We start from the raw sequence: 26,466 nt of genomic DNA, 5'->3' as shown, positions 1-26,466 counted from the left end.
GCTGGAAAACAGTGATTTAACAGTATGCCATGCAGATGATTCAGTGCTGGTGGTAACTTTAGGGCTGGGTCCTCATGCTTTACCTTCAATGCTGAGGCCTTTCATTAGTCCCTCTCTGAAAGGATGGTACTGTTCACACACCTGTGCTTGGAGCTGGTGATCAATTTCACGCGTCCGTGACGCACATTTTCCTCGGTCAGCAAAGAAGGGACCCATTTAATGAGTCTCTGCGCCAGGTGCCTGTGATCCTTACGGCCCTTGTCCACCAGTCGCCCGTCCATCTCATCCGTGTACCACATCTTCCACTGCGACTTTATCTCTGACAAACAGTTCAAATTGTCGGTCGCATCACGCACGACGAGATCATAAAATTTGCGCATCTTCTGAATGTTTTTAGCGGTCGGGTACCTCGTCTCGTGCCGGATTATAGCTGTCAAATGAATTTCGCTGCATTTCGAGGAAGGCAGCGTCACGAGGGAGTTGTTTATGGCCAAAATATCGTCGATTAAGTACGTGTTGACCTGTTCATAGCGACCTTTGGTGCCAAAATACCTGGCGATCGCTGGTATGATGATTTTTGTGGATGAATGGATGCTAAAAGAGGATATAAACGCTCAGTAACTTATAATGCAATGAAAAAGAACTAAAAATATTGCTGTTACCACTTGTTTGACCATGTTTGTGTTTTGGGTTGGGTTGCTCAGTGTCTCTTCTCCTTTAGCGCAACTGAAAAGTGACTCATTTCGATGAGACTTCACTCCCAGGCTGATTTTCGCTGATGTTTACACTGATGACACTGGAAATGTTGGCCACATAGTAGCTTTCCCTGAGGATCTGCGTTCTCTGTCTCTGCATTTGTATTTGTAGCCACTGGTTATCCTTGTCCTGACAAAAAAATATTGTAAAAATATCTTGGTAAAATACATGATGGTAAATACTTGGTCAAATAAATTAAATAAATGTTTATTATACCGGATTTAACAGAATTTTAAGTGTTATGTCTAGGTCTAGACAGGTCATGGAAATCCATATCTATTCTATGCTCGGAATACATTGGTATAAAATTATTATATAGAATAAATTGGTACCAAAGAGACCATTTTCAACCATAGATGAAGAAAGTCAAGATAAAATAACTAAAAAACATAAAATCAAGTAGAAATTCCATAAATTATTACACATTAACACATGAATTAGGCCTATATGTTTACCAAGCACTAGCACACCTGAGGATTTTAGATATTACTCTGAAAGAACATATAGTATAGTATGTGCCTAGGTGTTTTAACCACATCCTCAATATCCTTCATACCAGTGCCATCATGGTCAAGTACTAGTCCACTTTTACCTAAATTACACACATTATGTTAGCTATTCAATCTGAATGTGAAAACATGTAATGTATCACTAGGTGTCTGTGGAGCAACCAAACCCCTATTTTTAATATGTAGACATCATTTTATACACAAATAAATCCAGTGTTACATTCTGGTTGGACCTCGAAGAGAGGGCGGGGCGTTGAGTAATACGTCACGGAATGGGGGACAAGACGGGACCCCCCCCACCCACCCATTTCTTCATCTTCATGCAGGAGCCGCTTTAAATCCGCTCACTGACGCGCACGTCTCCAGCTTGCAATACGCGGTCAAAACCACCAACACCGTCAAAGTACAGTTACGCTCTTCTGACGGAGATATTTTACGCGACAGGGAGCTTGTCGGGAGAGGCGTGTTGTTTTGGCCTGGATCGGACGAGCTACAAGTCTTCTTTGGAGAAAATAACACGGTGAGTTGGATTCAACGGAGCTGTTGATCTTCACTTCCCAAGGCCTCTCTAAGAACACGTTTCTTGTATTTTGACGTCGACTAGCCCTCTGTGGGTCTCTTCTAACCGCCCACTGTGGACTAGGGGGATTTATTTCGCACTAGGATCGAGTGATCCTTTGCTGTGTAATCTCTCTTTAATCGCTTGCTCTGTCGTTTCTGAAGGTAAAGAGCCGTGATGACACGACACACCGGGAGAGAATGGCAGCTTTAGCCACGTATTAATAGAAAGCATTTGTCGAAATCGCTCGTGATCACGATGGCTGTAATAAAGTGTAAGGTTTTCTCAGTTGATCTCACTGAAAGCGCTCAGTGACAGCACGATGAGTCAAAAGTGGGTGATACATTTGTTAGAGGCTGAGTGGCCCACATGTTGCTTTATGGGGTTGTTTACGTAGCATGTCCTATTTTGCCTCCGAGCGATTAAAGGGGTCATTCACCCCAAAATTAAAATTCTCTGAGAAATTTGCAAGAATTATATCTGTTTGTAATACAGTATTGCATGGTAAACCAGTTTTCGATGCGCTCAAGTCACTCTAGTTCAGTTATCGCTATCCATTTAAAAGACGTTTTATACTAAACACTACAATTTTCGTGATATGTAGTGTTTAGTATATATGTTTAGTATATAGTATATTTCGTGATATGTTTCGTGAAGTGTACGCGATAAATAAAGACCGCACTTACTCATTACCCTAGGTGGTTTCAACCCTTAACATCGTTCAACGTTGTGCCAAACCTTTTATGACTTTCCATCTTCCTGTTGTTGTTTTTTTGTGGAATAAAAAAGCAGATGTTAGAAACACATTCATTTCTTTTTTTTATCTTTGTTCCATAAACTGAAAATGAACTGTTATTCTGACCAACCTCTCATTTTTTGCTTTAAAAGAAAGTCGTATGAATTTGTAACAACAAAAAAAGGCAAAGTATTCATTTTGAGGTGAACTATTCCTTTAAACTTCCAGGTCGGTTGAAACCGTGTCAGGAAAAATATATTGTACCTGACTTCCAGTGATTTTTTTTTTTTTTTTTGCAGTCTGAATCCAGATCCAGATACACTTCACTAGATATTTATACTGAATGATTCAAATTTGTCCACTAGAGCTGCAAAACTATTGCTGTCTTCACAGTTCATACTTAATTTACTGCCAGCAGTGAGGACTTTGACCTTGTACTCTGTTTTACATGGATGATATCTGGAAGAGAATATTGATTCGTCAAAAGGCTGTAAAACCACATAGCTTTGATAGGAGAGTTAAAACAGTTGGTCTTAAGCCTCAGACAATTGACTGATCTTTTTGACGACATGGAGAGAACAAAATCTGGACTCAGATGTTTTCTGTGTTGTTGTGTTGGCCACTATTCTGTAGTTTGAGAATCAAAGTTAGAGTTTGTTTAAGCACAAGAGAATGACTTGAAACTGGGCCACATCATGGAAGCCATAGTGAGAAAAATGTTTCAAATTACTGGAACGGAGAGCAGGAAAGAGGAAGATAACAACATACTCACATTTCACCTATAGACATGTTACTCTACGTATCTGTGTAATCCTAAATATTCAGGTGATTTTTTTTTTTTTAAGTTCGATATGATGTAAGATTAAAACCGGTGATTCGTGTGGTTTTGCAATGAATGTATGAGTCTTTGTGACATGTCTGTTCAGTTTACTTCACGCTCCACCCTTCTCTAGTCTCTAGTGGTTTCTCTTTCTTTCTATCTCTCTGTTTTTCTTTTTTTACTCAGACACACATCCTCTTGTCCCTGTTTTTTTCGTATCATACAATTTGTCCTACTTAAAGTGAAATGTCATATGGTCTAATTATAGGAAGAGGTTTGTATTTTTATCATCAATATCCCAGGGAGGTTAATAACAACATTCACAAGCAGGGCCTTAAATTCATGGAACCCAGGATTTTTTTTTTTTTTTATGAGCAGACACTATATCATAGAAGACATTAGTAGGTCCCCCCTGTTGTGGAAGACCACAAGTGAAAGTGTATATGTTTGGGGAAAGTTTCAGTACTTTTCAGGTACATTGGCTTGGCTCTGTCTTCTAATCATCTGTTTGTTTCACTTCTCCATTTGTTATAGACTCTTCTAAAGCAATGCAAACAAATGGCAACTATACTTTGCAATCGTGTTTGTATGAATGTTAGTCAAGCTTCTATTAGTGCATTTAGATGGCAGGTGGTGTTTTGATGTGGTTTTAAGTGCAAGACTCTGGAGTATTCCAGCAGTGTTTTCAACCAGTTAATGCACTGATTACACACTTCACTTCATCACATGCATAAAAAACATGATTACTGTTCTCAATGCATATTAAGGAGGTTAAATATCAGAATTTAATCTTATTAACAACATGTGCAGACTAAAGTGTGAATGAGTATAATGAGGTAATAACAACTTTAAAGTATATGTTTTGGGAGACCTGATCAGTCCTCAAAGATCTTTTAATATCTGCCCTCGACTGAATAAATCACCCAAACGCCCTCAATACCCGTCTGTTTGTGGCACAGACGACTATGTGTTCTTGTATTTTGAATTACAAAGATTACATTTGAATTACAAAGACGTTTCGCGCTTTACACACTAATGACAGCTTTGTTTCGGTGTGCCAGTGTTTATGAATGTGTCTGTTTTTTGTGTTCAGTTGTTCAGTATGCTTTGGCTTACACTGTTTACTTTGCATTCTTTGCCCAAAGCAAATGTTTACAAAAAGAGTTTTCTCTATATTACCGTTACTGGTTGTATGTTTATTCATATGAATTGTGCAGTGCAAGTTAAATTAAGTGAAACCAAATGCTTGAGGAAAAAGAGAATAAGGAAGAGAAATTTGGAAATGTGTGGCAATGAATTAAAATTCAAGCAAGTGCTTTGTGGTTGAGTTATTAAATTGTGAATGTGTGACCTGTGGGGAGGAGTTGGCTTTCTGGGACAAAGTGTCAAGTTATGTAGAGGTCAGATAGTTCCAGCTTAGGGGATGGTTATGAGAACATGCATACTAATAAGGTTAATAAAAATGTTTAAAGTGCAGAGGTAAAACAGGCAAAGGTGAGGTTTGAGAGTTTATTAGCATCGCAGGTGTTTAGAGGAGCTGGATTGATAGAGGACCTTGGCAAGGTCACACTAAAGGAGGAGTACATGTTTTGAATAACAACAGTTAAATTGTATTTCATTTCAAGGTTGGAGAAAATACAGTACTGTATTTTGTTGATAAGAGTATCAGCTGCTACTTTTTATTATCCACATACACAGGATGGGTGTGGGAACCACAAGACCTTCAACAGACTTAAGCAACAATTGACAACTTTCATAAATTCATTTTTTTCTTTAGGATGTGTGTTTGCATAGTCCACAGATATTGCTGGTCAGGAGTAATTCATTCTTAAATAGATAGTCGCCCAAAAAAAATAATATTTTCTGTATATAAATGTATATTTTATTTTATTTTTATTCACCCTCATGTCTTTTCAAACCTGTAGGACAGGGATTTCCGAACTTCCAAACTGCCTTTTGACCAAAAATATTTACTTAAAATACCCCTGAGAAGGTAATATTTAAATAATTTAATAACTCATTTGCATATTCATGGTTCTGTAATGTCAGATATCACATGACATGCTGTAAGCAATTAAATCTTTATTAAGCGTTTTATTTACATAAATTTGGGAAACCCTGCTGTAGGATATTCTTTCTTCTATGGAAATGTCTCAGTTGTTTCATTTATTCATTTATTTTTTATTTATTTGTCCATACAATAAAAGTCAGTGGAGTTCATTGTTGTTTTGGACCCCATTGATTTTCATTGTATTGACAAATTCTTCCAAAATATTCCTCCACGGAAAGAAAGTCATAGAGGTTTGGAACTACTTGAGGGTGAGTAAATGATGAGGAAGTATCCATTTCTGGGTGAACTATCCCTTTAACTGAACTGAACTTTAAATAAATAAATTTCTCTCTCCGTTTATATAAATAGAAAACAAAAATGCTGCTGTTTAAGTTGCGTTCCTGTATCTGGTAGAGCAACTCTAAGGCCATGGGTTTAATTCCAAGGGAACACGCATATCGTAAACCTACACTGTAAGACGCATTGGATAAAAGTGTCTGCCTAAGGCATAAATGAAAATAAACACAACAAAAATAGCATCTGTGGTGTATTGAGGCTCACAGTGCTATGTAAAGGTACACGTCTGTGAGGAGGATGTAGGCTGTAGATGTAGGCCAGGATGGCAAGGAGAGCACCGAAACAGTGTTGATGTCTTAGTCTTGGAAGCGCTGATGCGTTAATCTGTGCCATAACTTGCTTCTGAAGTCTGTAATTGCCTCATGCAGGGCTGGTAGAGCAAAAATGATTTATTTCATCTCTGAATCACAGAGACGGAAACTGAAAACATCTCCTAATGGAAAAATCCACACACACTTGCTGAGCACAGTTGGAGATTCTAGTAGATGGTTTGCGTTCCTCCTCTAAAGAAACATTTGCTTTTCCACAACCTGCTAAAAAAAACTAGCTTGGGAAAATGGAGAAACTGAAGCTCTCAAGGACAATCTCTTAGTGATTATGGTGGGGCCATTGGGCTTTACTGTTCTCTCTTGCAAAATCAGAAGATAAGTTACAAACGGGACATAAAATGCTTATGTCATCAGTTAAATTAGAATTTTTAAATGTTGTCATTTTGATTTTAGTTTTCAGATAACAAGTAAAAATGTAAAAACACATCAAAATTGATAACATGTATTGTGTATGACTTCTTGAAGTAATTTTGCTTATAACCAGGGCTTGACATTAATGGCATGCTACATTTGAGCTTCATTCCATTCCATTTTTCTGTGTAAAAATGCATCTAAATGCCACTTCAGCTTGTGACGTAGTGAGACTAACTATACCCGGTAACTCAAAATCACTTGTCACAGAAAAAATACAAAACACTCTCTTACAATATCAACTGTCTTTTCTTTTAATTTGAAAAACAAAACAAAATGGGACTTGAACTCTTCAAGGCACTTGACTTGTTCAGGACATACCAACAGTCACAATTAAACACTAAATTTAAGTCATCTCATGAATTACTTCAGCATATCATAAACAATACAAGGTATTAGTACGAACTTAGATCTCAACCTCAAAGTTAAAGCTTTGGACACGGTAATTCAATGCATCGATTCATCAAAATCAAACAACATTTTAACTCATTTCACATTAATGCATAACATCACATCGCATATAATTCTTTAGTCCGTTCAAATGACTCTTTTCAATGGTGAATTTCTTACATGTAAGGTTCAAAGGAAATAAATGTTTGTTTGTTGTGTGGGTATGTGTCAGGATTGTGGACTGTTTTGTGTGCGTTTTGCTCCCCATGTGCTCCCTGTGACCCAGTTTCTCCCTCATGAAACGGATCGCCCCTCACATTCTCCCCTGAGGATGATCTTGCCAGATCCACTCCAGACCCAGAGACCAGCCCACCATCTCCCCGCGGTGCGAAGCCCGAGCCCATCGTTGACGGAGAGCCATTTCCTGCCGCGATCTGCGAGCCAGTGCTAAGCAACTGAGCGCATGATCGACCTGGAAGTTGAGCCCAACCCGTCAGACCAGGTGCGAGAGCCGGCGACAGTGACCATTACCAGGGAGCAAGCTGTGGACGGTGTGAGTGCGGAGTGGAGCTCCGCCCCCTGCAGGTGAGCTGATGAGAGATCTGGGACTGCTGGACAGAGAGGGGGCGTCAGATTCTCCAGTGCCTGCTCCTCGAATGTGCCCTCCTGTGCCCGCTCCTCGAAAATGCCCGCCCTCCCACCCGCTCCTGCCTCCTCCACCACAACTGTCGTCTGGCAGCCCCCCGCTCGCCCTCAACCCCCTATCTGTACGGTGCGAGCCCCGTGGGTCTGCCATCCTCCAGCATTGCCGGGGCTGGAGTATCCCTCACCTCCGCCTCCAGCCTCCGAGGCCCGGACTCCGCCTCGGCCTGTAGACCCAGTAGCTCCACCTCGGCTCCTAGCTCCCTCGCCTCCACCGTCACCCATCGATCCACCAGCTCCACCGGGCTCCCTCGTCCCTCCGGCTCCGCCTTGGTCGGGCGTCGAACCGCCATCGCCTCAGGAGTCCTCTCCTCTGGCTGCACCTTGTCGCTCCGTCCCACCGGCCCCGTTGGGCTCCTTCCTCCCTTCAGCTCTACCTGGGTCCTCAGTCGCTCCGGCTCTGCCGGGGATCTCTGGGCCTCCGCCTCGGTCGCCAGAGCCCTCGGCTCTACCCTGGCCCCCCGGGTCCCTCCTGTCTCTTCCCTGGCTCCTCCCTCCTTCGTCGCCTCCCTGGTCTCCGTCTGCCGGCCCCCTCCCCTTTGGATGTTACTACGGTGCGAGGACGCACCTTCGGGGAGGGGGGCGATATGTCAGGATAGTGACTGTTTTGTGTGTGTTTTGCTCCCCATGTGTTCCCTGTGACCCAGTTTCGTCCTCATGTTGATTATTAATTTGATTCCAGGTGTGTCTCGTCTTCCTCCCTGATTATCCTGTGTTTATAAGCCCCAGTCCTTTCTGTTAGTGTTGGTCGGTTCTTGAATGTCTTCCCTGTGCTCTATGTTCCCCATTGGACTATTAAAGACTCTAGATTTGCTAAATTCCTCGTTCCTTGCTCCTTGGTGAAGTGTGTTCATGTACGAGAGCATATATGCGAGTGTGTATGAGAGTTTGCTAAGCCTATCTTTTTGGAGTGTTACTGATGAGTAAGTATCTTCGTCGAGTTAGCTGAATGAATGGATTAAGGCCTACCATTCATTCCGATCCAGTGCCATTTCACACAGCCGATTAACGAGTGGCACAGCAACCTCCGAACTCGTCCTCTGTGCAGCCAGTGAACCTTTTGGAACACGGTAATTTTGAATCTGGTAGTTTCCTCGATTGCGACTTTATTTCAGAAGATTCCGCTTTCACACGGCTCAGAACCCCTGAAGACAGGAGCAGCTTGCAGGAACCCCACAGCATTCAAGCAGGCTCAGGTAACCCCACTGATCAAAAAACCAACATTAAACTCTTCTCTTTTAGATAACTACAGACCTGTCTCTCTCCTTCCATTCATAGGGAAAACACTCGAACGAGTTGTCTTCAACCAGCTCTCGCGGTTTCTTTCACAGTACAACAAACTGGATGCTAAACAGTCAGGTTTCAGGAGTGGCCATTCAACAGAGACTGCGCTACTCTCAGTCACTGAAGCCCTGCGAACTGCAATGGCTGATTCCAAATCGTCAGTCCTCATTCTGCTGGATCTTTCTGCTGCTTTTGACACTGTCAATCATCAGATTCTCCTGTCTACACTCTCTTCACTGGGCATCACTGGAATTCCACTTCGCTGGTTTGAATCCTATCTCACCGGTAGATCCTTCAGGGTGGCCTGGGGAGGGGAGGTATCCAAACCACATCAACTGGTCACTGGAGTTCCTCAGGGATCGGTTCTTGGACCCCTCCTCTTCTCCACATACACTACATCACTGGGTCCCATCATACATGCACATGGCTTCTCCTATCACTGCTATGCCGATGACACACAGCTCTATCTCTCTTTTCAACCAGATGCCAACGGTAGCTGCACGGATCTCAGGCTGCCTGGCGGACATCTCGGCATGGATGAAAGAACATCACCTACAGCTCAACCTGGCAAAGACGGAACTTCTGGTCTTACCTGCCACTCCGACTCTACAGCATGACTTCACGATTCAGTTAGGCTCATCAATGATTACCCCATCAACTTCGGTCAGAAATCTTGGTGTAATCTTTGATGACCAGCTGACCTTCAAAGAGCACATTGCAAAGACTGCTCGATCCTGCAGGTTTGCACTACACAACATCAGAAAGATCAGGCCCTTTCTGACAGAGCATGCTGTGCAACTTCTTGTCCAGGCCCTTGTTGTTTCTAGACTGGACTACTGCAATGCTCTTCTGGCTGGTCTGCCATCAAACCTCTACAAATGATTCAGAATGCAGCGGCACGACTGATCTTCAACGAGCCCAAAAGAGCGCCATGTTACACCTCTCTTCATCTCCTTGCACTGGCAACCAGTGGCAGCTCGCATCCAGTTCAAGACACTGATGCTTGCGTACAGAACTACCACAGGCTCAGCACCCTCCTACTTCAACTCACTATTACGAACCTACATCCCCTCCAGAAGTTTGAGATCTGCTAGTGAGCGACGCCTTGTGGTACCATCACAGAGAGGCTCAAAATCACTCTCCAGAACATTCTCGTTCACCATTCCTGGCTGGTGGAATAATCTTCCCACCTCTATCCGGAATGCCGGATCCCTGGCAATCTTCAAGCAACAACTGAAAACTCATCTCTTTCGGCAACAGAATTATGGCCCGTGAAAATACTGAGTGGCTAGTTTTTGGAAAGCCACAGTAGCTGGTGAGCAAAAACATTTGTCAAGCCCTGGTTATAACTGCATGTCCACTTCTACAATTTTATGAAATGGTGGTTGGAGCTCAACTTCCGCAAACCTTACGCAACTTACCTAACAGTTTTTGGCCAAGTTATAAACTTTGAGTCGTCATTGACTTAAATTATATAGTTTGAACTAAATCAAAGCCAAAAAGTATGATGCCACAAATGTAAAACTATGTATTCCAATTCTATAATTCTGAAATGACAATGATTCCTTTCTGTTAGTGTTGGTCGGTTCTTGAATGTCTTCCCTGTGCTCTATGTTCCCCATTGGACTATTAAAGACTCTAGATTTGCTAAATTCCTCGTTCCTTGCTCCGTGCTCCTTGGTGAAGTGTGTTCATGTACGAGAGCATATATGCGAGTGTGTATGAGAGTTTGCTAAGCCTATCTTTTTGGAGTGTTACTGATGAGTAAGTATCTTCGTCGAGTTAGCTGAATGAATGGATTAAGGCCTACCATTCATTCCGATCCAGTGCCGTTTCACACAGCCGATTAACGAGTGGCACAGCAACCTCCGAACTCGTCCTCTGTGCAGCCAGTGAACCTTTTGGAACACGGTAATTTTGAATCTGGTAGTTTCCTCGATTGCGACTTTATTTCAGAAGATTCCGCTTTCACACGGCTCAGAACCCCTGAAGACAGGAGCAGCTTGCAGGAACCCCACAGCATTCAAGCAGGCTCAGGTAACCCCACTGATCAAAAAACCAACATTAAACTCTTCTCTTTTAGATAACTACAGACCTGTCTCTCTCCTTCCATTCATAGGGAAAACACTCGAACGAGTTGTCTTCAACCAGCTCTCGCGGTCTAGAAATAATCTAGAAATAATGGAATGCAAAATGGCTTTTACTATAATCTGCGTCATGCATTTAACTGCCTGTACATTTAAATATTAACCAGAATGTCCAGTAGTAAGCAAATCCAGCTAGTGCTCTTTATCTGAGTAAAGGTAAATAAGCTATGTATTCCTGCCGTGACTTTAAAGAGAACTGCAGCTTTACTGCCAGTACACACAGTGTGATAATTAGAAACTGAGAGAGAGAGTGCTTAGCTGTCCCTATTTGTGTATTGACCTCCGTGTGTGTGTGTGTGTGTGTGTGTGTGTGTGTGTGTGTGTGTGTGTGTGCGCGCGCTGTTGCATGACTAACTGCATTTAGTGAAGCCATCAATGTGTGCTGTTTGGCCATACGCTGGTCTTTATGTAATATTGGTCTTCTTTTGTGGTAGCAGGTGTGTTTTTCATGAATTTCATGTTTGTAATTGTTAAACAAAAGTTTAACCAATGACACACATGACTGTTTCCACCCTTCCATCAGTTGGACTGTCTGCTAAAGAATGGACAATATTATTGACGTGGACTTAAATGGTCAGATGACTCTTCTATTCACATTGCTAGCTTGCAGTGATGTCTTTTTCTTTTGCTTGCATGCACATGTGTCTAGGAGTTGTGTCCTTGTATATGTGTGTTCTGTAAATATTTTCCACCTTTTGTGAATAGGAACTGAGCCAGGTGTGTTAAGAGGCTATGTTTGTTTTAAGATTATAAAATGAGAGGTAGTCAAAACTCACAGAGAGCAGCTACATTAATATAGCTCTTGCATATACAGCATTACATTTCATATTTCATTTTATACAATGTTCATGCAGTTTGAGTCATGAAAAAATGTTGTTTTGGGGCAAAAATGTTCATTTGGTCAATACACTGTAATATAATCTGCAGCTGTCATATTGTAACTATTTATGTTTTTGCGACTAATTAAATTTTTCTGCCCCAGATTATTTAAAGGGAAAGGAATGTTTAAATATTTTTTTAATAGCGATACTTGATTATGACAAATCATAATCACGATTATTTTGGTCAATACTGTAATCACAATTATTTAGCACGATTATGAACTTTATTTGAATGATTTAATGATAGTGATATATATCAAATATATATTTTCTGCAAATAAGGTTGCTATGACATCTACATTTTAGAGACCAGCGAAATATCACAATTCTCAATACCACAGCAGAATACTAGGGTAACTAATATTAGTAAAAAACTAAAAAAATCCTCAAAATTATTGAAAATAATTAAACTGCCAATAATAAAAAAAAAAAAGAGGACAAATACATTAGAATATAAAATATACAAATGAAACAAACTGTGCTTTTTTTAATGCAAGTCTAAAGTATTCAGTTAACAGCCTACTACAGAAATTGAATAATCTAATGTAAAATAAAACAGCATAGTCTTTACTGTAATAATTCAACTTTATTTGTTTCTTATTAAAGCTACAAAAGTTGTTCAGTCATGAGCAGCGAGTGACAAAATGTTTTGAAATCGAAATCGAAACTGTATTTTGATTAATTGCTCAGCCCTACTTTTTTAATATACTACGTTTTAAAGGATAAGAGTAAGTATATTAGTTTAATCTTTTGTGATGTGCCTTTAAAATGCACTCCATTTTGGGCTTGTCTGCCACCCAGACTTTTAATACTTTTAACTTATAATAAATGTCATATAATAAATTTTAGGTTTTGAAATTTCATGGAATTGAATGCTATGAAATTTCTCAGAATTCTATGGAATGTTATTATAGTATGGTACAAAATATGTCATGAGATTCCTGGGAATTCCATGACGTTGTATGGCATTCAGTTCCATAAATTTTCATGGTTCCTTGATGTAGTAATTATCAAGCAGTGAAAATGGGAGGTCGAGGTTATGATCAGATCCTTAATCCAGTTTCGTTCAAGTCAGGTCTTTTGAAGAATCACCCATGTTATTTTATTTTTTGGCCCTACCATTATGTTATAAACATCTGCTGAAATATGACTGACAACCTTGGAAAAATTAGTAAAATGCTAAAAAAAAAACATCTGATGTCTGATAAAAGAGAGGAAGAGAGGTGTTTGTAAGTAATTTTTTTTTTTTTGTTGTTAATTTAATATTGTGTTGCTGTGTGTTCATCAGTCATTCTGGTTTTTATTGTACTGTCAGCTCTGTATGCTGAAGTCTGTTTTTATTGTACTGTCAGCTGTGTATGCTGAAATCTGTTTATCCACGTGGGTGTTCTCGCACAACATCTGCTGGGTTTTTTTCTGTATCAAATGCTGTTGTTTTTTCATTTCATTCTGTTGTTTTGGATGTCACCCTTTCGGGAAGAAATGCTTTGCGATTGGTTTGTGTACAAAAAGTATCAGCAGTGTTAAATGAGGATTTATTGAAAATCTTATTGAGTAGGTAAGATGAGATTTTTTTTTATTCATGTAATCAGTTTTTTTTTACTGAAAAAAACTGTTACAAACTGTAATGATGCACACATAATTAACATCTGAACACTCATTGTTAATGATTACATATATTAAATGGAAAGGCATTGTTTTAGGACTATTAAATTGAAAATGTAAAGTAGAGAGGCTCTAAAGATATTTACAAGATTAATGTTGGCTAATATATATTGCAGAGTGAGTTGACAAAACAGTATGAGCTGTGTGTCTTGAATCTTAAGAATGTTTATATAACAGAATTGAACTTGCTCATGTGACCCGTTTTCTAACTTCTGAATGTTTAAAAAATGTAAACCAAGATTCAGAAGCCATGGACTGCAACTTGACCTCTTGTTGTTTAATAGAATCATGTTGAATTTTAACTACCCGTGTAAGTTAAAATTCAACTTTTACACTTTTAAAATGCAAAAAAGATATGTCAAGGAAGGAAGTGTTTCACTGCTGTTGATTTCCATCATAAATACTTGTATTTCTAATAAATACAATAATATGTAACAGGATAACTTCCAGCAAGAAATAAGGAAACAGCACGAACCGATGAATGTGGCCGATCCTCCTGTGAGCCAAAAATAAAAACCAGTTTAGTGATGTCATAGGGTTAAGGGCTGACCAAAAAAAGTAGAATAAATAAAAAATAAATATTGTGGGAAACTAAACCGCTTCTTACCCACAGGTCATTTGTCTAAGAGCAACACAGATCTGCTAAAAGGATGAAAGCTAAAGGTTGGCTGGTCATCTGACATATGTCCTATGGTTATTTGGCATAATTTCCAAGTTTCTATTTACTTGTTGTTGTTGTTGTTGTTTCTTGTGCTTGCTGGTTTTGCTTTGTGTGTGTGAGTGAATTTTCCCCCTTAAGCTGATTTAATAACCAAAGGTCTTCTAAACATAGTGCTGAGTCAGAGTTTTTTAATCTCTCTCTCTCATTCTCAGCCTAAATTTGCTCTTTGTATTCTGCTGTATGCTCAATTACACACACATACAAGTTACAGCTTGGCAGGTAGAAGTCATAATCCACATTTCAGAACAATTAGGGTGTGTGGCGTAACAATTACGTAACAAGTAATACTGTCTACAACCCGAATTCCAGAAATGTTGAGATGCTTTTTAAATTTGAATAAAATTAAAACTAAAAGACTTTCAAATCACATGAGACAATATTTTAATCGCAGTAGAACATAAACTTACCAAATGTTTAAATGGAGAAATGTTACACTTTTATCCACTAAATGAGCTCATTTCAAATTTGATGCCTGCTACAGGTCTCAAGAATCAGAATCAGAATTAGAATTAGTAGTCCGGACTACCCTCTGTAGTCTTCTGAGGTCAGATTTGGTAGCTGAGCTGAACCAGACAGTTAATGAAGTGCAGAGGATGAATTCAATGATGGCGGAGTAGAACTGTTTCAGCAAGTCCTGTGGCAGATTGAACTTCCTCAGCTGGCGAAGTAAGTACAACCTCTGCTGGGCCTTTTTGACAATAGAGTCTATGTGAATGTCCCACTTCAGGTCATGAGAGATGTTGCTGCTCGGGAATCTGAATGACTCCACTGTTGTTACGGTGCTGTTCATGATGGTGAGTGGGGGGAGAGCAGGGGGGTTTCTCCTAAAGTCCACGATCATCTCCACTGTTTTGAGCGTGTTGAGCTCCAGGTTGTTAAGACTGCACCAGACAGCCAGCTCCTTAACCTCCTGTCTGTAGGCAGACTCATCGCCGTCCTGGATGAGGCCGATCAGTGTGGTGTCATCTGCAAACTTCAGGAGCTTGACAGAGGGGTCTTTAGAGGTGCAGTCGTTGGTGTAGAGGGAGAAGAGCAATGGGGAGAGAACGCAGCCCAGAGGAGCTCCAGTGCTGATAGTACGGGTGCTGGATGTGTATTTTCCCAGCCTGACTAGCTGCTTGCTGCCTGTCTGTCAGGAAGCTGTTGATCCACTGGCAGACAGAGGTGGGAACGGAGAGCTGAGTTAGTTTGGGCAGGAGGAGGTTTGGAATGATAGTGTTAAAAGCAGAGCTGAAGTCCACAAACAGGATCCTCACATAAGTCCCTGGTCTGTCCAGGTGTTGCAGTATGTAATGCAGTCCCATGTTAACTGCGTCATCCACAGACCTATTTGCTCTGTAGTCAAACTGCAGGGGGTCCAGTATGGGTTCAGTTATGTCCTTCAGATAAGCCAAAACCAGTTTTTCAAATGACTTCATGACCACAGACGTTAGAGCCACAGGTCTGTAGTCGTTAAAACTTGTTATCTTGGGTTTCTTTGGGACGGGGATGATGGTGGAGCGTTTGAAGCATGAGGGGACTTCACACAGCTCCAGTGAAATATGTCAAAAACGACCACAAACTCTTAAGCTGCCGGAAACCTGTATCAGGCAAGAATGGGGCCAAATTCCAACACCAAAACTCCAGAAACTCATAACTCATAACCCAGACGTCTTCAGACTGTTTTGAAAAGAAGAGGAGAAGCTACACCATGGTAAACATGCCCCCGTCCCAACTATTTTGAGACCTGTAGCAGGCATCAAATTTGAAATGAGCTCATTTTGTGCAGAAAATTTTAAACATTTCTCAGTTTAAACATGTATGTTATCTATGTTCTATTGTGAATAAAATATTGGCTCATGTGATTTTGAAGTCTTTTAGTTTTCATTTTATTCAAATTTAAAAAACATCCCAACATTTGCACAGCTCTACAGTGAACCACACTTTATGGGCCTAACAATATATGATAATATAACATAGCAGTGACTTCCCACTGTTGCTTCAGGAGGTATTTTTCCCATTCATGTGCCTTATTGTACTTTTATGAAATCATCTTGGGTTACGCAGGTAACCATGGTTCCCCGAGAGGAAACGAGACGCTGCGTCCTAGTGGACACTTTGGGGAATGCTGCCAGCATGACCTGTGTCTGAATCTTGTGTAAAACAACTCCAGTCCTATTGGTCCAAGTAGCTGTGACGTCATAGGTGGGTACCCGAAAGTATAAAAGGGCACCTGCTGAATACGTCACCATCTCAGTTGTCCTAACCAAGCTAGTAACACAGCTGTCCGCAGATATATCCAAAGGGTCTTATGAAATTAATCTTCCTAAGAGCTAGGGAATGGCTATCTACTTAAAACCCCACAGGGGAGAGGCACTGTCTATGCAAGGGCTCAGGAAGACCGCTACCTAAAAACCCTAAGAAGAGGAGCAGTCACTGAGCTAGCACATAGCTATCCTCAGATAACTATATATCTAGGAAGGGGCTACCCGACGGGACCAAAAAACTAATAGGCTATCGTTACTAGATAGACGGGTGAACCTTCCCACAAAGCTGCCCAGACCAAGGGAATGGCTATCTACTTAAAACCCCGCAGGGGAGAAGCACTGTCTAGGCAAGGGCTCAGGAAGACCACTACTTAAAATCCCTAAGAATGGAAGCAGTCACTGAGCTAGCACATAGAAAACCCTAGCATGGGAGATAACACTGTCTAGGCGAGAGCTCAAGGAGGCCTAAGAAGGCGAGCAGTTTTAAAGGCCCTAAGAGCAGTCACTGAGCTAGCACACAGATATCCTCAGATAGCTATATGTGTAGGAAGGGCTACCAGAAGGGGGACCGACTGAAAATACCCAGACCACCGAGAGTGGGCTGTCTACTTAAAACCGCAGGGTGGACAGCATAAGGAGACCGCTACTTAAAAACCCTACGTAGGGGAGCGCGGAATGAGCGCGTAGACGCCGAGACAAAGACGAAAAAGTCAGAATATGCCCTCATTCATTCCTTAAAGGTGCCATAGAATGAAAAACTGTCTTTACCCTGGCATATTTAAATAACAGTTCTGTACATGGAAATGACATACAGTGAGCCTCAAACACCATAGTTTCCTCCATATGTAAATCTCGTGATTAAAAAAGACCACTGAAAAACAGGCGAATCAGAACATAACACCGACTGTGACACAACAGTCGGGATCACTACGCCCCCAACATTTGCATAAACCCGCCCTTGTTCTAAGCCGGCCGAACCATCAGAAGCTCTGCAGGTATTGTAAATAAACAAGCGCGGACAACAGCGAAAATAACAAAATAAATTTTATGTTCCAGGCCGTGCAGGGGGTGTGAAGTGCAGGGATGGGTTGGTGTCTGTATTCAGAAAGGCACAGAAAGCAAATAACGCGAGCCACTAAAGGGACATGGTTAGCTCCTTGCTAGCGGTAGCCTGTTACAGTACATAAGATTTCACTCTCAGTAAGGAGAGATGAGGATGATGGCGAATGACTTACAGATCCTGAGCACCACTGACAAGCATCTGATCTTGTGAAATGTGTGGTAAGTACTGTTGCTCCATAATGTAAACATAGTTTGTGTGATCGCGTCTCTTGAAAGTGAAACTATAACGCGATCGATGGATCGTTCAAAAGCAGTTTCAATGCCTCGCATATTAATAACGGCTCCCTGATGCCCGCGTTTTATATACAGTATAATTACCCGACGATATAACTGCGAGAGAAAGTATTTAAATATATATTTTCCTCCCTGTGCTTCCTTCTTGCTGATGAGCCGTACTGTGAAACAGCCAATCAGAGCAGAGCTCAACATTGAGCAGCACTGTGAAACAGCCAATCAGAGCAGAGCTCATTATTATTCATGACCCTGCCAAATAAGCCAATAACAGACCGTTTCATTCTAGGGAGAAATCCTAGGGTTGTAAATGGACATGTAAAATCGTTTCTGGAGATTTTTTGCCCTTACCTAAGCCACATACCTTCTGTGTAGATATCAGAGAACAATTTAAAATACTGTATCAATGCATTCTATGGCACCTTTAAAGCGCTGCTCGACTCACCAGGATGATGCTTCACACATGAACAAACAGGCTTGCTCCGAAGACAACAAAAGTCGGTGACTTATTCAGCAGGTGTCCTTTTATATTTTTGGGTACCCGCCTATGACATCACGGGCCACGTAGACCAATAGGATTGGAGTTGTTTTACACATACTTCAGACACCGGTCATGCTGGTAGCATTCCCCAAAGTGTCCACTAAGGGCAGCGCTGAGTTCCCTAGAAGGGGAACATATATTTTATGATTCATCCCTTGAATCATTATGAACTATTGATTATAAGTATTTTAAAACGTTTATTCGCATGCACAAAAGTTTGACTCAATAAGATTAAAAAAAGGAAAATAATACTTTAATTCAGCAAAGGAAACAGTAAACAGTGATAGTAAAGACATTTGTAATGTTACAAAAAGTTTCTGTTTCTGGTCTTTTGAACTTTCTGTTCCTCAAAGAATCCTGAAAAAAGTGTTTGAGCTTGCACAATAATATTAAGCAACACAAATGTTTTCAGCGTTGATCTTAATAAGAAATATTTCTTGAGCACCAAATCAGCATATTAGAATAATTTCTAAAGGATCATGTGACACTGAAGACTGGAGTAGTGACTGCTGAAAATTCAGTAGATTTTAAATTGTATGAAAATAAAAACATTATTCTAAATTAAGAACAATTTACACTATTATTTTTTTTAGTGTATCAAATAACTGTAACCTTGGTGAACATAAGCTCAAAAATATTTAATAATGTTATTTACATTGTTCAAACTTTTTAAGTACCTCAATAGTGTAAGAGAAAATAGCATAATTTTCTTTCCATTTCATTTTAAATGAATGTTGTTATATTCATTATAATCAAGTTATATTCACATTGACTTGCAGTAGTACTGACTTCTGGAGAAGCAAATGTGCTCTTTTTCTACTGAAAAATTTCTGAAGAATGACTGTAGATTAAATTGGTGACTCAGACGGGTGTGGTTTGGATTTTTAAAAAAAATTTTTTTTTTTTTTTTACACTGACTGTTAAACTACAGTTGCTATGGTTGGGAAACACTCTAACAAACAGAATGAATGTTACTTATTTGTTCCGCTGACACTCACACCAAGTGCATGTAGTGCTCACGGTTACTGTCGTTGGTCCACACTGTCGAACAGGATGTATGCTCGTGACACACACGTCTATATAACTGTCAGCAAAAATGTGTTTTCTAGGGCAGCTAGAACAAATAATTATTTACTTTTTCTGTACTAAGAAATCTCGATCTGTTAGCTAACTTGTATGTGATTTTCTTTTTCAGGGCCATATTTTGGTGCACACTGACATTTGGCATTACTCAATTTAACAACAGCGGAGGAGGAGGGGTGAAAAATTGGACCTCCCAACTACTCTTCTCCAATGTCCCAGAGAAACTATGACTGTTATCGGGGCACCAAACTGCTGAGTGAAAATCCCTGAAACAGCCCTCCGACTTACTCTTACCCAGACATGAAGGAGGTGAGGCTTTGGACAGCCAGTGACGTCTCTGATTGGCTGACTGACGAAGGCTTGCAGGAGTACACGGATGCATTGCGGAATGTGGACGGCCCTGCCCTCTTGAAACTCTCTGAGGAAGACTTTAAGGCCTCGCCTTTGTCCCTGGTCACAGGGGACAGTGGTCGACAGCTTTTGGAACGCATAGACACTTTGCGCTTCACTAGCCACATGAAGGCACACAAGAACAACAACCATGAAAACAGGCACCACGTCAACGGTCATGCTGGCATCACTCTTGCAAATGGCAGTGTGAGCAATGGCAAGGTCCACAATGGCATTCCAAAGAATGGCGTGCACTCTGAGCCGGTTCGCATCTTGATTCCATCGTTGCCTGAGCAGGAGCGCACGCCATATCCCACGGAGTGGTTCAAAACAGGTGTGGCCTTCCTTTACGCTCTGTTCTGCTTCCTCACCACAACAGTTGTGATCTCAGTGGTGCACGAACGTGTCCCACCCAAGGAAGATTCTCCGCCCCTGCCGGATAAATTCTTTGATCTGTTCGATCGTGTGGAGTGGGCGTTTTCCATCTGTGAGATCAACGGCATGCTGCTTGTGGGACTGTGGTTTACGCAGTGGCTTCTGCTTAAACACAGGTCAGTTCCTTAATCATTTTTCCAATGGATTTAATCTATGAACTCTAGTTTCTGTACATTTAAAGGGAGAGTTTTCCCCCAAATTTGGTCATTTACTCACCCTCATGTCGTTCCAAACCTGTATGATTTTCTTTCTCATGTTGAACATAAAAGAAGATATTTTGAAGAATGCTGGCAATCAAACAGTTGATGGTCCCTATTGACTTCCATAGTATTTCTTTCCCTACTATGAAAGTCAATGGGGACCAACAACTCTTTGGTTCTTTAAAATTCTTCAGAATATCTTCTTTTGTGTTAAACATAAGAAAGAAACTTGTACAGTTTTTGAACGACATGTGTAAGTAAATGATGATAAAATGTAAATTTTTTGGGTTAACTATTCCTTTAAAAAGAAATTACAATAATTATAATTGTTGATTAAAGATCTTACTTTACTTTTGCAGCCGTTGTTATTTATTGGATATTAAATAAAGATAAGAATATTTAAATATTACAATTTCTACCCAATAAATTACTTTTAGATAAGATATATATTATAAAATATTATATATATAAAAATATAATGCTACTACTACTACTACTACTACTATTAGTAATAATGATAATAACAATAATATATGTGTGTATGTATATATGTATATGTTATTTTAATTAATCCTGAGCTCCTCCTTGGCAGTTTGCTAAGGCCCCAGTCCCCAGGTTGCATTATCCGCCAACTAAAGCACATCCCAGCTTGTTAAATTTATTTCATGACATAATCTCCTAAACGGCTGAATCACTACTTAAATCATCTCCTGACTCGTGACTCATAAACAGTCCAGAATGCTTTCTTCAGCATTACGATCCATAAACTATGATCTATCCTATGATCTGGCTATTTTTTGACTGATTTCTCTCTGTTTGCAGGTCCATAATCGGTCGCCGGTTCTTTTTTATTGTGGGAACTCTGTATTTGTACAGATGCGTGACCATGTACGTTACAACATTACCTGTGCCAGGCATGCACTTCAAGTGCTCCCCAAAGGTAACTGTCTAAGGACGAGAATACTTGTAGCTTGTCACTGAAACTAGACCTTTATGCAGGTTAATGTTGGTCTAGAATAGGCATACTACTTGAATCGAATAGTGCTAAATACAAGTGTTCAAACCACATTTGGTGGTAGATGAAAACACGTGACATCAAAAAATCTTGAACTCTGCCATAGTTTCAGATATCGTTTATGCTTCTAAATATGAATAATGCACAGCTGATATTTAAGAGCTACAGCAGAAATGATCTGTGACTAATGACCTATTCTTCTGGTCTTCTCTTCACACAAAGCTTGCAACACTTACTGAAGCATATAAGCAGTGTGCACCACATTTGTGACCCTGGACCACAAAACCAGTCTTAAGTCGCTGGGGTATATTTGTAGCAATAGCCAAAAATACACTGTATGGGTCAAAATTATTGATTTTTCTTTTATGCCAATAATCATTAGGACATAAAGTAAAAATCATGTTCCATGAAGATATTTTGTAAATTTCCTACTGTAAATATATCAAAACTTACTTTTTGATTAGTAATATGCATTGCTAAGAACTTCATTTGGACAACTTTAAAAGCGATTTTCTCAATATTTAGATTTTTTTTTTTGCACCCTCAGATTCCAGATTTTCGAATGTATCTCGCCCAAAAATGGTCCTATAATAACAAACCATACATCAATGGGAAGCTAATTTATTCAGCTTTCTGATGATGTACAAATCTCAATTTTGAAAAATTGACCCTTATGACTGGTTTTTTGGCCCAGGGTCACATTTATGTTTTGTAAATAGAGGCTGGTTTTTTGGTGACTATGTGGTTTCTGGTTTCAAAGCGTAAGAGAATTTGCATTAACCATACTCTAGAAAATTTGAATCAAAGTTTATGAGAGAGTATAAAGTAATAAAGATAATGCAATGAAGAAATGAAAAATAACATGTTGGTTGTTTGTCTTTAAATGTGTTGTGCTTGTAAATGCTTATACGTGTGTGTTTGTGTGTGTCTTCCAGCTCTTCGGTGACTGGGAGGCACAGTCACGGCGGGTAATGAAAATGATGGCCGGTGGTGGCCTGTCAATCACTGGCTCTCACTCTTTGTGTGGAGATTACTTGTACAGTGGACACACAGTGATGCTGACACTAACATACCTCTTTATTAAAGAGTGTGAGTACACATTTATGAACAATCATGTCGAAATATGCTTTAAAATTTTAGCCTCTGTATGTTGTTGTGATTGGCTGATATCGCCATCTAGTGGATATGATGGGCAATAACTCAAACATTAAAACGTTATACAATGCACAAAAATACTTAAAACCATTGAGAACATTTGTGAGTTTGGTATGTCTGCCTGCACTTTGAAACTATTATACAGATTTTTATTTTTACAGATTCTCCACGGAGGTTCTGGTGGTATCACTGGATCTGCTGGTGCCTGAGTGCCGTCGGTATCTTCTGCATCCTGTTGGCTCATGATCACTACACCATCGACGTGGTGGTGGCCTACTTCATGACCACACGCCTCTTCTGGTGGTACCATACAATGGCCAATCAGCAGGTAAGTTTGTAGATTAAAACTAGGAAATCTTTGCTTATTTAATGGATTTATGCATCTTGTGCTTACATAATAATTCATACAAGGTTTATTTTAAAAAAATCATGCTGTGACTGTGTCTCAAATATGATAGAGCAGGTATCAGAGGTATATTCATTGCAGTCTAAATTTCATTTTTATGTATGTACTAAATTTAATTATAAATTAAACATTTTGTAAGATATATTTAAAGTGGTAATCAATATTTATATGCATTTCTTATTTAGGCAGCTTACAGCATGACAAGACAAATCAATGTACAAATCAAAATTTAATAGACTGCAATGAAAGACATTTTTGTTGTAATTAATAAATGTATTATTTGTGTGTGTGAGATATAAATTACACTACACTTGCACAAATGTTTCTTCAAACAATCCGATTCAGTTTTTCAATTTGAAATTCTTTGTTGCCATGATTATGTCTATATAAAATTACAATATCTACAATACAATAATAATACATATATTATTATACGCATTATACAAAGAATTATACATAAATCAAGTAGTGACAAGAAAAAGAATAGACAATATAACTAACAATTTTTTTGTGCTAAGTAATTAAAAAAAAAAAGATTTAAAAATCAAGAACCGTATAATATATAAAGTATATAAAATGGACATTTATCAAGATATTATGAAGAAATAAATACATTTCATATATTTAGTATACAGTACATTGATGACCTTTGATTGCAGTGTATTGATCAAGCCAGTAGTTGGTTTCTGAGGGTGTGCAGCTTTGTCTATTAAGTCTCCTAACTTAATCTCCTCTGCTGTTCTATAGGCTCTAAAGGAAATTTCCACTGGCAACCTGTTCTCTCGTGTGTGGTGGTTCGGCCCATTCCAATACTTTGAGAGTAACGTCCGTGGCATTGTGCCTCAAAACTACCAGCTGCCGTTCTTGTTACGAACAATGAAGAGCGCCCGGGTTAAGTACAGTAAGCTGAATTCCCGTGAGTCATGACCCATGGCTCCTGATTGGCTGGAGCTCTGTGAGACTCTAAAAGAGGAACTACTCTTCCTGTCAAGCCCTGCAAAACTGGTTGAACACTGTGACGCATATACACAGATCATTTTGTAGTATTTGAAGCATTTCAATGTCCCTAGCAGGTATGTATATGTAGAGCAGAGCATCTAACAACTGGATTTGATTTGCTGCTCTTTATAATAGTTAAAATTGGCCAGGCCTTGGTCTGATAGAGAACGAAGCCTTTTTGAGAACTTAGAGAACTAAGTCTTCTCGATGGACTTGGTCTGCCAAAACTGTATTGAATAAACTGGAACCCTTATAGAAACAGATTTTCTTTTTAAAAAGCATCTTTTTGTAATAATTTTATTAATTCTGGAGTTAGACTTTTTCTAAATATTTCGCAGGTTTATTTTCCAAAAAAGTGTCGTCCAAATAGAATATCTTTTTTAGATTTGTACCTTCCTGAAATTTGTACAAATTAGATTTGTACCTTCCTGTTTTCTAGTGCCTTTCTTCCATACACAGATATATATTTCAACATACAGTACATATACATGCAATATATACACACACACATCAATACATTCACCTTGTAGATGCTTTAAACGTTTTTAGAATGTGTTAACCTGCAATGTTGTCTGCCTGAATGTCTAAATGTTTCATTTGGCCTGTGAACATTCAGAGAGGCCGTGTTTTATAGAGGCTTTGAATGTGGGAGGGCAGTTCTGCCTTTCACATTACAACAATCCTTCAAATCAAACCCTGAGCACACACACTTCCTAGTGTTTAAAATTGTGTTCGATTATTCAATACTGAAGATTTACTTTTTCTTTTCAGTGTCATCCATTGCTCTAGTGAACAGAATACCGATGAAATATAGGAGGGACTAGTTTTGACGTTTTTCGATCAGGATATACTGTTCATTTGACAAAACACTGCTCAAACTTTGTCACGACTGAAGGGCTGTTCGTACAGGACATGTTTTTGCTTTCAAAAAAGGTTAAAAAAGGTGTAAACGTTTTAATAGTTTAACCATTTTTCATGCAAAACGCAGTGATTGTGGTCAGAGATGTCTCTGTGGGGTATGTTTACATAGCAAAACAACTAAAAGTGGTGCAGGTGTGTGCCAGAACACATCTTGTGTGACTGGCCTCAGCGTGTGTTTCCTTAACTCATTTAATGCACCAAAGTTTTTATCACGAGGTTAGATCAGTCTCTTACTGCAAAATAGTTTTCATAAAGAATCGTAGCTAGGCTTTGGAAACCATCCTAATATTAAGGAAAGTCAGAAAAGATTTATTTATACAGACTGAATGTTTACAATATTACACTAATGATGTAAGTGTGTGTAGATGGGGTAATCTGTACATTAAATAACGTTATATTGTTGTATACTGTACAACATAACATGTTCATCTGTCATAGTAAATTACCCTTATATGTGTAGTTTTAAACTATAAAAGTTTGGTAAAAGAAGGTATTCGAGGGCTGCTTCTTTAATGTTAAGTGTGTCTGCTCAAAATGTGCTTCTGCTAGCCAAAGGGAAGCATCAAGTCTCTTGGTAAATAGCCGGAAGTGTTGTAAATGTTCTGGAGCAAGAACCAAATAGAAACTGGTGTTATTTGTGACGGGTAGACTGAATGACAGGCCTGTAAAACGACTGAATGAATCTCTGAAGTGTGAATGTACAATCAGTGACCGTACACAGTGTAGAACTGGAAGGATAATCAGAAGCACTTTAAAATGATGCCCAGCCACACACTTCTCCAACACACTGCACTTCAGTGACCTGACCGCTAATAAACCCGGAGGGCAAAAACACTGTTTTATTATTCCCCCAAGTAACAGCCTGATTGATGCTGATGGGTTAATGCTTTGTCTTTCTGGAATCAGAACTGCGAATGTGCGACATGTACCAATATGCAGCCGAAATGTTACATTTAGTGTGGATATGGATGGCTGCTATATGCCACAGAATTATATTTGTAAATTTTTTTTTTTTTTTTTGGAAACCATGGAAAAGTCATAAAAACCAGTGTTGGGTTATAGAAGATATTACTTTTTAAAATAATAAAGTGTTTGTTTATTTAATTGGGAAATCCAGATTGTTAAGCTGTTAATTAAGCTTTGTGTTACACTGCCAACTGATTGACTTGAGAAGTGAATATGAGATGAGATGTAAATGCATGTTGTTGTTTTTTGATGTTGTTTTGTTTCCTTTTCATTGTCAATCATAAATCCAGCATTGTCAAATTACTTTGTCTAATGTAAACCTGTGCTAAACAATCTCTTAATGTGAGGCACGGAGTGGAGCAGATATTGAATAAAAATTGTAATATTCTGAATTATCTAAATTTCCTCTTTTTTTTTCGTTACTGTATTCCAAGAATCA

At 39.5% G+C, this 26,466-nt stretch overlaps 1 protein-coding gene and 1 pseudogene across 3 annotated transcripts in view; one reads left to right on the top strand and one right to left on the bottom strand.

Annotated features, from left to right (window-relative positions):
• The window catches only part of LOC306886740 (multiple inositol polyphosphate phosphatase 1-like), an 11,432-nt pseudogene extending 8,668 nt beyond the window's left edge, over window positions 1–2,764 (bottom strand). The window contains exons 1-3 of the transcript XR_013785947.1: window positions 2,691–2,764; window positions 2,511–2,583; window positions 84–885 (exon numbers count right to left, since the gene is read on the bottom strand). The product of XR_013785947.1 is annotated as a multiple inositol polyphosphate phosphatase 1-like (transcript). The remainder of the gene's footprint in view (window positions 1–83; window positions 886–2,510; window positions 2,584–2,690) is intronic.
• LOC306886407 (phosphatidylcholine:ceramide cholinephosphotransferase 1-like) lies at window positions 1,575–26,466 on the top strand. Of its 2 annotated transcripts, none has more exons than XM_079443489.1 (6): window positions 1,575–1,785; window positions 19,653–20,481; window positions 21,388–21,505; window positions 22,516–22,669; window positions 22,897–23,063; window positions 23,889–26,466. In XM_079443489.1, the coding sequence occupies exons 2-6, from the start codon at window positions 19,841–19,843 to the stop codon at window positions 24,066–24,068; spliced, it is 1,260 nt and encodes a 419-aa protein (XP_079299615.1). In that variant the 5' UTR covers window positions 1,575–1,785; window positions 19,653–19,840; the 3' UTR covers window positions 24,069–26,466. The 2 variants fall into 2 exon arrangements, 1 of the variants encoding a protein (XP_079299615.1); XR_013785626.1 differs by having other exon boundaries at window positions 1,610–1,785; window positions 22,881–23,063.

This window comes from Barbus barbus (assembly GCF_936440315.1).
Source record: "Barbus barbus genome assembly, chromosome: 20".
In the NCBI taxonomy this organism is placed as follows: Eukaryota; Metazoa; Chordata; class Actinopteri; order Cypriniformes; family Cyprinidae; genus Barbus; species Barbus barbus.
Note: the sequence above shows the minus strand (reverse complement) of the source record. Positions and strands in the feature narration are given on the sequence as shown.